This window comes from Sesamum indicum, linkage group LG6 (assembly GCF_026168435.1).
Source record: "Sesamum indicum cultivar Baizhima isolate 11 linkage group LG6, ASM2616843v1, whole genome shotgun sequence".
NCBI classification, from domain to species: domain Eukaryota; kingdom Viridiplantae; phylum Streptophyta; class Magnoliopsida; order Lamiales; family Pedaliaceae; genus Sesamum; species Sesamum indicum.
This window is the reverse complement of record NC_142662.1, coordinates 9,757,084-9,771,473: the sequence shown is the minus strand read 5'-3', so window position 1 is coordinate 9,771,473 and position 14,390 is coordinate 9,757,084. Positions and strand designations below refer to the sequence as shown.

Genomic DNA, 14,390 nt, shown 5'->3' with positions numbered 1-14,390 from the left:
TGTTGAGAAGTCACTTTAGATTTGCTTTGTTAGGCTGTTGAAACAAGACTTTTAGGGCAGTGGTTGAATTGGGCTAGACAACAGTATTGGGCTTCAACCATTTTGTTTTGGGTTCGGCCCGTTTCAACTTTCTAGAATATTAATTAGGTTGGGCCTGTGACTAGTAAACTAGCCCACAGCCCACAGTTGGCATGAATGTAATTGCAATTGTTTAATTTTGTATATCTATACTATATAAAAAGAAAAAATATTTTTCTCACACAAACGGCATTAAGGCCTCGCAATACCAATTTTATTGTATTATCAATTATACCCCTAAGTTGATTTTCTTTTTTTCTTTGTTGCTTTCTTTTGTTTTTTTTTTTTGGTAAAGGTAAATTTCATTAAAGTAAAGCAAAGGTACAGAGTGTATAAAGCAAATGGCGATCTTAGTATGTCATGGTATCCACCATACTCTATATAAAGTAATAGTACTAATACTATGAGGTAGTTCAGCACTCAGTATAAGGAGTCTAATCTCACTAAGAATAATCCGAGCAAGGGATAATGCATCACGATCCAACTGTTAATATCTCCGCCGATTCTATTCTTTCCAAATGTGATACACAAGGGATACCAAAAGATTGCGATAAGCAGCATTGATAACATGCTTCCCCATCCATCTCCATGCAGCAATCAATACGTCAATGGTTCATCCTCTAGTGGTCCAAGAGAAGCGGACCTCACGTTGCAACAGTCGAACACACTGTCTAGTATAAGGGCAACAAAAGAATAGGTGTTGGTAAGTCTCAAGGGTGCCACTGGAACATAATACGCACTCACCATGGAGGTGCTGAAGCCACGGCCGATCCATGGTGGAGAGTCTCTCGTGCAATGCTAATCATAGTAGAACGGTGTTTCGGGGAATCTTGAAAGGCCCATAAGTAATAAAGACCATCCTACCTTTGGGCCTAAATGCCCAAAAATATCATAAACTATTTTATTAGCATAAGAACCGCCATCAAGGAAAATAGAATCTCAAACACCGCTAATCGGGGGTAAATGCTGCGTGACATCGAGCATGGAAGTATCCCTCATCCGAGTGCTTTTTTTCTTTCTTTCTTTTTTCTTTTAGAAATATAATATGTTGGTTTATATATATTTTTCTTATTCGTAATATAGTTTAAATATAAAATATTATTTATTATATACACGCAGGGACGGTGCGCCACAGTGGCTAGTTATTATGAAACAAAACACATTGATCATACCAACTTTTATTGTCCCATTTTAGCCTTTTCATTAACTTTAGTCTTTCAAACAAAATTGCTCATAATAATAATTTTAATACTTTTTAATTATTTTATGATTATAATTTTTTTCGACTCAACCCACCACTCTATTTTTCTCTCTCATTTTCTCCATAGTTTTTATCCTCACAAACTTCCACAATTTTAATGAACCATATTACAATTAACTTTTTCTCTCGCACATTCTCCATATTTATTTTTTCTTACAATCTTCTATATTTCTAATAAACTCATAATTATAATTTATTTTGTCTCTCTTACTTTACCCCACATTTCTTTTTTTTCTACATATTTCTTTCTTTTCCATCACTTCACTACGTTTGAGTTTTTCATAATTTTTTTTTCTCTATCTCACACTATAATTTTCTATATGCTCACAAAAACCGTGTGCACCAACAAATAGTTTTATTTTAAAAAAGGGATTGGTGATTGAAAGAATATCAAGTTGATTATTTAGAAATATGAAGAACAAGGCTAGACTGGAAGGTGTTGGATAGACCAATAAAAGAGGAGCAAGAAAGCTAGAAAGCTTGGAGAGGATAGTTAGTAGTTTATTGCATAGTTTTTCTCTACACATTTCATCTTCCTACAAGCCTATTTGTAATAGATAGTGGACAGTTCTTGATCATACATTTGTAACTGTAATTAATGGCTTGCTCAACAAACCATGAACTATCTAGAACATTTCTGAAAATTATCTAGGATAATTTTAGGTTTCTTTAAATATCTAGAAAAATACTAAAAAAACACATTAATTTTAATACTCCCTCTTAATGTGTTTATGTGATGTCCATATAATTTCATACATAATTGAGAAATTAATTAATAATTATTAAGGAAATTTAATCATAAAGAATTATGAATTGAAATTGAAATATATTAAAACTTGAATGGAGCATATTGAAACTCAATAAAACTCGGACTGTAGGCATTTGTCACACAAGTTCACCGTATTTGGTTGCATTAAAATACCACATTTGCAGCATAAAACGCTACCAACCGTCTGTGGTGCAGTAACTTACCCATGTCTTGCGCCATAGCTACATAATTTGAAAATCAAATCAAATCAAATAATTCAGGGGAATATTATGCAAAAGACAAAGATATTACATCTTTGCTTCGCATAATTTATAACTAAATACAACATGAAAACTGCAGATAATAACATCTAAACTGGCCAAAATAACAGTTGCATAAATATTAAATTCAAATCAAGGAATCAAATGGGACCTTAATAGAGATAAACAAGCCATTTTTTTGTGATCAGCAGTTCTATTGTATGATACCAATCTACATCAATTCATTCGCATAACTTTCTTGCTCCATCTTTCAACACAAAATGGCAGAACAACATTGTACTCCCATTACTAAAGTATCAACAAAATCCAAAAGTATTATTAAACAATCAGTTCAGTAAAGAACTTATTAGAGTCTCCACTTTTAATCTGTACCACACAACCATTAAAATAATCAAGCAACGACTAATCCTCAACAGCCCACTCCAACTATTATAACAAAATTATTACCTATATCCCCAATAGAAAACTTACCCAAACATATCACTAAATTACAAATAAAAAAACAAACCACCAGAAAAATTAAAGAAGTCTAATGAAAAAAGAAAGAGGAAAAGGGAAAAAAAAAGAAAAGAAACATTACGCACAATAATAGAAGCAACACAAAGAGAGCTACCACAAGAGATGACCTATATTTTTGCGTACATTTTTTGCAAAATCGAATTGATAGTAGCTCGGGAAATAATTGAGAGTTAGCTTCGCAACAACCTTGTGTTTTAGGTGCGGTGTTCGTGGAACGATGATTAACAAATCCTATTAATTGATTGACTTGAGGAGTGATGCCGAATGAGGACTCCAGCAGTAGAATTCAGGCGATAGTTGATCCTGCGCCGGCTGCAAACAGAGAGGGAGGAGTTGAATAATGATTTGAAATGAGAAAGAGGAAAGGGATAGCGGTATTTGTTTGTCGAGAAGTCGGTTTAGGTTTGCATTTTGGGCTATTGAAACAAGATGTTTTAGAGAAATTGCTGAATTGGGCTGGGCAACTGTTTTGGATTTCAACCATTATGTTTTAGGCTCGACCCATTTCAACATCCCAGAATATTAATTGGGTTGGGTTTGTGACTAGTAAACTAGCCCACTGCCCTCAGTTGGCATGAATATAATTGCAATTATTAATTTCATATATCTATATATATATATAAAAAAAAAAAGGCATTTTTCTTTCACAAACGGCGGTTAAGATGCCGCAACATCAATTTTATTGTTAGACCAAATATACCCCTAAGCTGATTTTCTTTTTTCCTTTATTGCTTTCTTTCTTTATTCCATTTTTCTTTAAAGAAATATAATGTATTGATTTAATATATTTTTTCTTATTCATAATATAGTTTAAAATGTAAAATGTTATTAATTATATGGCGCAGGGACAACATGCAATGACGGCGAGTTATTATATAAGAAAATCAATTGATCGTACCAATATTTATTGTCACATTTTATCCTTCATTCACTTTATATTTTTTTTTTTGGGTAAATGTAATTTTTATTAAGTAAAATAGTTGTACAACAAGGTGTTCATCAGTTGGTTTCTCCCTCGGCTGTCCAAGGGATACGCCATAATCTAGATAAAGCACTTGTACTAACAGAACTGGCAATATTAATGCTAAGAATCATCTGTCTGACATCATCCACGATCAAGATAGCTAATGTGACAGGCGTCCTCTCTACATGCTCAAATCGCCGGATGTTCCTTTTCCTCCAAATGTGGTAAACATATGACCAAGTAAAGCTCGAAAGGCTATGTTGATGATATGCTTACCTCTCTATTTTTGTGAAGCCCACTCAATGTCTGTTCCCCAATCCCGGTTAGGCTATATAAATCGAACCAATCTTCGTACCTCTGTACGGCATCTCCTGCTAAAGCAACACCGAAAGAACAGGTGAGTGTGTGTCTTCGTCACCCCCTCGTTACATAACACACAGTTACCAAGATGGGAAAGCTAAAGTTTATCCGTCGTGGACTGTTTGCCAAGGATTGCCATCCACAAGATAAACAAATGGCGAGAAATCTTCAAAGAGCTCGAAAGTAGTGCGGCCCAAGCTATTTTCGTCCCCGACGACTTCCATAATCTGTAAAAGGCTTGTGCTGTGTGGGTCTGCCCTTCTCAAAACGCCATGTGATACGATCATTCCCTCTAAGGATCGATGGCAGTGCCTCTATAATCTCTAAGCACTCATTGTCAATGATGATGGGCCAGTGTCATTGCCCCACCCTACTAACACTGCTAAGCTTCGTTTCGCCCAGTAGCTCAAGAAGATCTAGTCTATGTGGAAAGCTATCAATGAGGGGGCCGAGGTGGTGCCATGGGTCCTTTCAAAGATAGAAGCTCCATCCATCACCAATCTGATAGTCTGCCATAGGTCGAAGCACACTGTGTAGTCTTAGCATCTTCCTCCAACCCCACGATCCCCCACGATCACTAACAGTCCAAGCGGAGGTATCCCGTAACCTCCCGTGGTAAAGCCACTCTATCCAGATAGAAGTCCTGTCACACCGAATGACGTCACATATTTTTTTTCATATTAGGACACGATTAAGAGTGCAATATCTTTAAGCCTTAGTCCACCCTCCTCCTTTGGCTTACATACCTCCTGCCACGCTACTTTTGCATAGCCACTCGTTCCCATGCCTTATCCTCGGCAATATCAAACACTGCTTGCTTCACGTCACCCGGAGTGAATGGCAGTAGTAATTGGCAAGTCTCATCATCTGTAAGTACATGTCTCGTCCACGGTCTAATATATCTAATATCCACCAATACTCATTGTCTGGTACCGCCTAAAAGGTTCTGATAGTTGAGACAAACTCATGGATAATCTCCCCTGGCTCTGTGTGGACAGTATCCTGCTCATTATTAATTTGTAAGATTCTCCTTGCCACCCATCTCTGAGCAATCTTGCGGAAGAAAACCCGGGAGCATCGGTCACCTCCCTTCATCCTCTGCATCTTGGCTCTCTACTGCAACATAATTAGTTCAAGTTTCGCCACTTTGGCATACATTAGGCAACAACAATGTTCCAAGCACAAGTAGAGCTCATTATGTCTGTCAGAGCTCAACAGGTTTTGCGGTTCTTCAAGAAATTCTTTGGCCAATTGGACATTGAGCGTCAAATCCCCTTATTCCTCCTCTGCTGTCGGAATACAGGTTTCAGGGCCTTAAGTTTACGTGTGATCGCAAACATAGGCAAGCCGACCACCTCATGTTGTCAAATATTCTGCACACTGGGGATGAAATCAGGCGAAAGGGTTAGGTAGTTATCAAAGCGAAACATACCTCTGAATTGCCGCTGTATATCCCCATATAAGATAACAGAGAGTGATCAGAAATTCGTGGCGCAAGGCTGTACTAAGATGAAGTAGGAAACTACGCACCATCTATCATTAATGAGAAGCCGATCCAACCGCTCCCATAAACTCCACGGGCTCGAACTGCGATTATGCCATGTGTACCATTCACCTTGCATAGGCAATGGCATCAATCCAGCCTCCTGTATACCAGCACTAAATTCTTCCATGTCCATCCTTATATCTCCAGAAATGCCACATACCTCATTAAGATCTCAGACTGCATTGAAATCTGCCCCCACCAGCCACGGTTCCAAAGAGCTCGACGGTCAACCACCTCAGATGCACCATAAATAATAGTAAACATAATAGATTCATTGACAGCCCTGGTAGTCACACGACAGTGCATAAATTGTTCTCTCAAATCAAGTACATGGACATCAATAAAATTATTATCCCATGCAAGGCATATATGATTTCCAATAGAAGCATAATCGACAAACCATTTCCATTGAGGTAACAGAAAAGACTGTATATGCATAACATTATTAATGCGAACGCGAGTTTCTAAAATGCCCACAAAATGTAACATGTATTCCGAGACAAGGTCCTTTAATGCAAGTTGATGATCCTGTTTATCCAGCCCACGACATTCTATACAACGGCATTCAACATGGATCACTACTAACGGGGTTGCATGTATTAGGACCCCTAGCAGGCTCATCTGTGTCCTCAAGTAAACGTAAAGCATCAAAGGCATTATAGGTGACCACTGCCTTACCCCTATTGTTATGATTGTAGACATTGCGTTCAGCAGGGACATTGCTCGTCTTGGGTCTCGATACCTCAACAACCTCACAATCCGGACCTTGTGATCTTCTACCCTTTTCCCAAACAGTGGTCGGTGGCTATCGGGGAGCGCTTCTTTTGGAACGTACACAGCTACCGGTGGCTTAGTATGTTTGTTGGATTTATTCAGAGAACAATCCTTCGTAGTGTGTCCCAAGGTCATACAACCTGTACATTTTAGGGGGAGCCATTCATATTCAACATCAACTTTGCCAGGTGTCTCCCCTCCATCTTCATCCGGCGTCATGATGATAATATATTTTGGTAGCTTCTGTGTAACATCAAGCATCACGCATACACGAGCGAAATCTAGTCTCGTGCATGCTCTTGTTATCGCATCTGGGTAAAGGGGCGTACCCACTCCACTCACAATGGTACTCAATCCTTCCATTGTCCAGAATTCCATCGGAAGGTGCCTAAGTTTGATCCAGACAGGCATCAGTGTATGCTTCAACTTCCTCATAGCCATGCTCGATTCCCATTTCTGGAGTACTATCAGTTGTCCTTGAAACATCCACGGACCCCTCTCTATCACCTCTTCTATATCAATAACAGTTTTAAACTAGAAGAAAAAGAAGCCATTAACAGTCACTGTGACCGCACGTAAAGCTGGCCAAACTGAGTGAGCAAATTCCTTCAACTAATGATAATACGGTCGTTTCCCCAAAATATATCCTACTGCTGTAGATTTCCATCATTTAGACCATCACAAACTATGTCCAAAGACGGACGAACTACAACCTCCCCGTTTTGCATCGTTGGGGTAATGTATGATAGCGTTTTATGGGATGAATTATTGAATGCTCAGGAAATTTTATCATCATCAAAGCAATTTTTCGAACTTGCATGCAGCGGTATATTCCCAATATAAATACTCGTGTGATCAGGACGTACCTTCAGGATCAAGTGATCACCAAGCGACGAGTTCGGCAACTCGCCATCACCATTCATCGGAGAAGACATCGGCAGCAGCTATTTTGGAGTTGCAGTCATCGTCGAAGAAGTCTGAACAGTCACAGTGGTGGTGCAACGTCGACACCAGTCTTCGAAAACTGGGTAGACGTTCAACGCGCCTCCATCGCAGAAATTCGATTGGCTCGCGCCACCACCGGAAACTGAAATGACGCAACCTTTAACCCACTGTTTTCAGTCGTCTGAAACCCACATGCTGGCGTTAGAAGCCGTCTGCAAGCCTGCCTGAATCCTCGAGAAAGAAGATGAGCGTCCACTGTCGTCACAGTTGCCGGTATTCGTACGACAGCACCAAATTTCATCTCCCACCGTTTTTTCAGGTCCTTGAGTGCTTCCATGGCATGGGTATCTCCTTTCTCAACAACATTGTTCGCAAGGATGAGGATTCCTCGAGGTTAAATTCAGGCGAACGAACAGTCTCCGATTTTTCTCCATTCACGTCGCACATGGCAACACCAAACCCTAAATCCGAAGGCAACGAACCAGCAGCCAAAACTCCATCTTTTCCGGCCAAACAACTTCCTTCTCCATCCCCAAAGCCTGTTATGCAAGTAGAAGACGAAACGTCGCCTGTCGCAGCCTCTAAACAGTCCCCCGACTGTTCGTATTCCGCGGCAGAAAGTGGCGGTTCATGATGAAACTCCACCATGGCAGCCTCCCCTTGTTGTCCTCCATCCTCCTCCACTCCACAGTCAACCGCCAGCGAGTCGCCGGCCGGCGAAGAATGAGTTAGGTCAATATTTGTGTTAGTGTGTGTATTTTTTAGTGTGCTAGTGTGTGAGAGAGAAGAGAGAATTTTGAGTGTCCATTCCTTGAGAGAAGAGAGAATTTTTAGTGTGCTACATTTTTTCTTGTTATTTACCTCCTCATTCACTTTATTATTTCAAAAAAAAACTTGATCATAAATAATTTTAATACTTTTTAATTATTTGGAGAAAGGTAAATTTCATAAATGAAAAAAGAAGGTATAATACAACAGTGCTCATATGATATGTTATCCCTCGACAGGCCAAGGGATACGCCATAATCTATAAAGTGCACTAGAGCTAATAGAGCTAGGAAGATTTTTGCTAATAATCCGTAGTCTAACATCCTCTATGATTAAGCTAGCTAACGTACTCGGCAACCTTGAAGTGTGCTCGAACCGTCTCATATTGCGTTCCTTCCAAATGTGATAAACGCATGCCCAAGTAGCGCACGGTATGCCATGTTAATAATGTGTTTACCCCTCCACTTCCTAGAAGTCCATTCAATATCCATCCACCACTGTCTGTTAGGCCAGAGAAATCGAATAGTTCATCTGATAATAGTCAACCAACGTCTACTATACTGACAATGAAAGAACAAATGCGTGTGTGTCTCCAAGTTGTCCTCATTATATAGGACGCATCCTCCTAAATGTGATAACCATTGCTTGTCCGTTGTAGCAAGCTTTTTCTGAATAGCAAGCCAGAGAATGAACATGTGCGAGGAATTTTTAGAGGTCCAAAAAGTGGTGAATACCAGCCTACTTTTGGACCCGGGGCATCAAATAAGCGATAGAGGGCTTGTGTGGTGACAATATTGCCCGAGAACCGCCACAAAATTCGGTCATTACCTCCGTGAATGATAGGTAGTACCTGCAAGATCTCCGGACATTCAAAGTCCGTGATAAAAGGTCATTACCCTCGTGAATGACAGCCCACAACCTACTGGATTCCTGCAATTCCGTAACAATAGGTCCATGGGGAACTCTCTGAATAAGAGAGCCTAGATGGTGCCAAGGGTCCCTCCATAAATAAAAATTTCGCCCATTACCGATGCGGTAAACAACCTCCGATCGCAGCCATGCTCTTAACCGTATATGTTTCTTCCAACACCATGAGCCTCTATTTTCATATATAGTCCACATAGAGGAGTCCCGAAGTCATCCTCGGTGTAATCGTTCCACCCAAATGGATGTCCTGTCACAACGAATAACATCGCAAAATTTTTTATACATGAGGGCTCGATTCATCGTCCCAATGTCTTTTAATCCTTGACCCCCCTCATCTTTCAGTTTACACACCTCCCTCCAAGCATCTCTAGCATACCCACTACTTCTCGTGCCATTCCATAAGAACTTTAGTAAGCGTTTTTCAATTTTATTAATGACCGTGTTTGGGAGAATGAAATTCGAAGACCAATAAATACTAAGGGACGAAAGCACAGATTTAATAATTTGCACTCGTTCTGCATATGATAAAGCCAACCCCTCCCATCCAGCAATACGAGACTCAATTTTATTCAGCAAGGGTAGGCAATCAGATATCGAAAGTCTAGATGATATTAAGGGGAGTCCTAAATACCTCATCGACAGTTGTCCCTCCTGGAACTCAAGCATCGTCAGCAGCTCCTCTTTCATTCCTTGAGCCGCTCGGGACAGTATGAGATGACTTTTTTGCGCACTTAACCGAAGCCCCAACCAATCACCAAAGCGATCAAAACCGTCCTTGAATGCACATATAGAGTCCACCGCTGCTCAAATAAAAAGATAAGATAACATCATCAGCGAAACTCAGTTGGAAAATATTAAAGACTTCACATTTCCAATGAAATTGGAAGCGTCCATCTTGCTCAATAATTTGTTGGAAGACCAAGTGCATCACTTCCATAACAAGGACAAAGAGGTATGGAGATAGAGGATCACCTTGGAGAAGCCCTCTTGAGCCCACAAAAAACCGTGTGCCTTCCCATTCAGGCCCACCGAGAATGATGGTGTTGTAATACACTCTTCAATCCATCTCATAAATATGACCGAGATCCCGAATAATTGAACAGTGGCAAGGAGGAAATCTCACTCCACAGTATCATATGCTTTACGTATGTCCACTTTCAAGGCACACCATGGAGGTAATCGCTTCTAATTATATCTGGTGAATAACTCTTGTGCCATCATGATGTCATCCCCAATACTCCTGCCAGGTATGAAAGCCGTTTGACAAGGACTAACAAGCTTGCCCAAGACCACACTTAAACGTTGAACCAGTAGCTTAGCAATAACCTTATAAATCACATTGCAACAAGAAATGGGACGAAAGTCAGCTACAGTAATAGGAAAGTGTACCTTGGGAATAACCGCCAAGAGTGTACAATTGACCTACTTTAAAAGTTTCACCGTAGCAAAGAAATCCAAGACAGCTCTAGTGACTTCATCACCCACGACTGTCCATGCAGCTTTAAAAAATCCCGACGAATAGCCATCCGGCCTTGGAGCTTTGTCCTCTGCTATATCAAACATTATCAGTTTCACATCCTCAGTCGGAAGGGCGTGATAAGGTGCGAGGCTTCGTCCTCATCCAAAAGATGTCACGCCCAAGGCCGCAAAACGCAGATCCAGCACTTCCCGTCATAAATTTCCGCCAAGTAAGGACTGATAATAGGATACAAACTCCTCACTCACCGCATCAGGATCGGTCTGGGTGACTCCATGACCATCGTTAATCTGTAACACCCTCTTCACTGCACGTCGATGTGCAATCTTGCGAAAAAATACACTTGTGCACTAGTCTCCTTCCATCATCCACTGCATCTTTGCCTTCTGTTGTAACATATTCTGTTCCAACTTGGCTTCTTTTGCATACACTAATCGACAACAATGCTCCAAATATATGTAAAACTCATCATGTCTGTTCAAACTTACCAGATTTTGCGCCATGTCAAGAAATCCTTTTGCAAGCTGGACGTTATGCGAAAGGTTCCCTTTCTCCCTTCTTAATTTACGGAAAATAGGTTTCAAAGCTTTCAACTTTTGAGTGACCGCATACATAGGTATACCAACTATCTCATGCTGCCAAATCTGCTGCACTCGTGAGATAAAAGACGGTGAGAGCGTAAGGTAGTTATCAAATCAAAACATACCTCCAAACTGCCTCTGAGAGTCCCCGAAAATCACCAAGGGCGAATGATCAGACATACTGGGGGTGAGGCATGTATAGGACAACATCGGATATCTCAACTTCCAAATATCATTTGTGAGGATCCTATCCAGCCGCTTCCAAAGGTTGCGCGGGCTAGCACTGTAGTTATGCCAAGTAAACCATTCACCCTACATAGGCAATGGTAAGAGTCCACTATTCTGAATACAGGAATTAAATTCCTCCATCGCCATCCTTATATCGCCCGACGTACCACAAATTTCACTAAGATCTCTAACTGTATTGAAATCCCCTCCAACCATCCATGGGATATCAACACAATTTAGCGCTAGAGCCTCCAAGGTACCCCAAAGAACCCTCCTAGCAGCCACCTCATTAGCACCATAAATAATAGTAATGATAATAGGATTATGCGAGGCTCTAAATGTAATATGAGCATGGATAAATTGAGATCCCAACGATAGCACATCAACATCAATAAAGCTATCATCCCATGCCAACCAAATACGGTTACCATCAGTTGCATAATCTACAAACCATTTCCACTGGAGCATTAACAAAGACTGAATACGAGCAACATTATTCAACTGAACACGAGTTCCAATAAGACCAAATGACTATAACTTGAACTCCGCAACTAGATCTCTGACAGCTAGTTGGTGGTCCCGCTTGTTCAGGCCACGAACATTCCATATGCCAACATTCAACATGGTTCAAGGCACAAGGGGCTACATGCTTTAGGACCCCCAAAAACTTCATCTGTTTTATCAATCAAGTGCAAAGCATCAAAAGCATTATAGGTAACAATGGCCTTACCCTTATCCACTCGACTAAGCCCTGTTTCCTTCGTTAGTATGTCTCGATTTCCAGCTTGCTCGCTATAAGCTGACTGGTTAGTCCCCTTCTCACAACCATCTCGAGCAGGACCCAATTTTGGTACATAGACAGTCACCGGAGGCTTGGTAGATTGGACCACTTTCTTCACCCTACACTCTTTGGCACTATGACCTAACGTCATACAATTGGTACACTTTAGCGGCAACCACTCATACTCAATGTCAATTTTACAGGTCGATTCTCATCCATCTTCATCAGGACTCATCATGATAATATGTTTTGGCAGTTTAGACCTGATATCAAGCATCACACACACGAGCGAAATCCAATCTCGTGCATGCTCTCGTAATGGCATCCGGATACAACGGTTTTCCCACACCACTAGCCACCGTACTAAGCCCTTCCTCAGTCCATAGTTCCATTGGAAGGTGACGTAACCGGATCCAAACAGGAACTTGCTTATGCTTGAGCTTTCTCATCACCATACATAGTTCCCACTTTTGCAGGACAATAGGTTGTCCCTGGAACAACCACGGTCCCCCTTCAATAACATGTTCCATGTCAATAACCGTTTTGAATTGGAAGAAAAGTAACCCATTTGCAGTCGCATTGACCTCACGCAAAGCTGGCCATACAGATTTGGCGTACTCCTTCAAGTAATGAAAGTAAGGCCATTTCCCAAGGAAATATCCCACAGCCGTAGATCTCCATCGTCGAGAACCCTTCTGGATGGAATCCAGTGTCGGACCTACAATGATCTCACCATTTTGTACCATCGGAGCAATATACGATAAAGTTTTTCGGGAGGAATTATTAAAAGTATCAGCTATTTTATCATCCACAACAGGCTCAGGACATGCATGCAACGGAACATTGCCAATAAATAATCCGGTGGGACCAAATTGTACCTTAGGGGCTTGTTTGTATGCCATCTCATGAACTTTATCCACATCATGCACCCGTTTCTCCAACTGGACAGCAGCATTTATCGCATTGTTCGAACCCACGCAGTCCACCTCATCCTTCCCACTACTCGCCATGTCAGCCTCCACGTCACCACTTACGTGTGCCACGTCAGCACACTCATCCACATGAAATTCAGCCGGATTATCATCGTCAATGCACCACCTTCGCTGATCAGTCAAATTGCCCGGTAACCTGGCCGCCGGCCCATCTGTACGGCCCTTCATCGAAACAGTTTACGAGCAACCAGCCGGAACTTGCTGCTTGTCGCCATACTCTACTGCAGCAACATCTTTCGCTGTTCAGGCACTGCAACCCTCTTTTCCGGCGGGATATGTATTTCTCCCGTGCGTTTTCTGGTCATAGACATTGGCACCAGCGTTTTTCATGGCTGTTGACGCATAACCGGCGCCACCACCTCCTGTCTCGACCCACATCGGCCAAATTTAGCTTCCCACCACACCTGCAATTTTTTCAGTGCATCCATGGATGCATAGTCACCATCGACCACTCAATATTGAATTCAGCCAGCGACTGGTTTGCATCACCTTCTCCATTGTCATCGCTAGGGTTCGCTTGGCAAAACCCTAGATACGATTTATCCCCCCCCCCCCATCATCAGACTTCTCTTTCATCCATAGGAATTCGACCTCCATCCCCAATATTGCTAAAGCAATCGTCTGTATCTGGAGAGGAGCCAATTTCCGTCGTCTTCCTCCCCAGTGCCGCGCCTCCCATACAAAACCCTAATTTCGAAATTCAAAACCCTCGACTTCTTGAATTTTCAAACACAGAATCTTTTGCTATAGCAATTAATTTGGACTCGCGGCCTGACTGAAACAGCACAGCAATTCAAAATCAGACATTGCTGCCCCAACTTGTGATTCTTGTTGTTACTTTTCAATTATTTTATAATTATAATTTTTCCCTACTCAACCCACTATTCCATTTTTCTCTCTCACGTTCTTCATATTTTTTGCCTTTACAAACTTCTATAATTTTAATGGACCCTATTACAACTATTTTTCCTCTCCCACATTTTTCATATTTATTTTTTATAACGATCTTTCATATTTCTAAAAAACTTATAATTATAATTTATTTTGTCTCTCTTACTTTACCCCACAATTTATTTTTCTACATATTTCTTTCCTTTTCATCACCTCACTATGTTTTGAGTTGTTTATTATTATTTTTTTTGCTCTATCTCACACTATAA

General features: G+C 40.9%; 1 protein-coding gene across 1 annotated transcript; it reads right to left on the bottom strand.

Moving 5' to 3' along the window:
* Positions 1–8,504: 8,504 nt before the first annotated feature.
* On the bottom strand, positions 8,505–14,390 carry LOC148787723 (uncharacterized). The gene is made up of 2 exons (XM_088881207.1): positions 10,144–14,390; positions 8,505–9,971 (listed from the first exon to the last, which is right to left on the bottom strand). The coding sequence occupies exon 1, from the start codon at positions 13,396–13,398 to the stop codon at positions 12,508–12,510; it is 891 nt and encodes a 296-aa protein (XP_088737333.1). The 5' UTR covers positions 13,399–14,390; the 3' UTR covers positions 8,505–9,971; positions 10,144–12,507.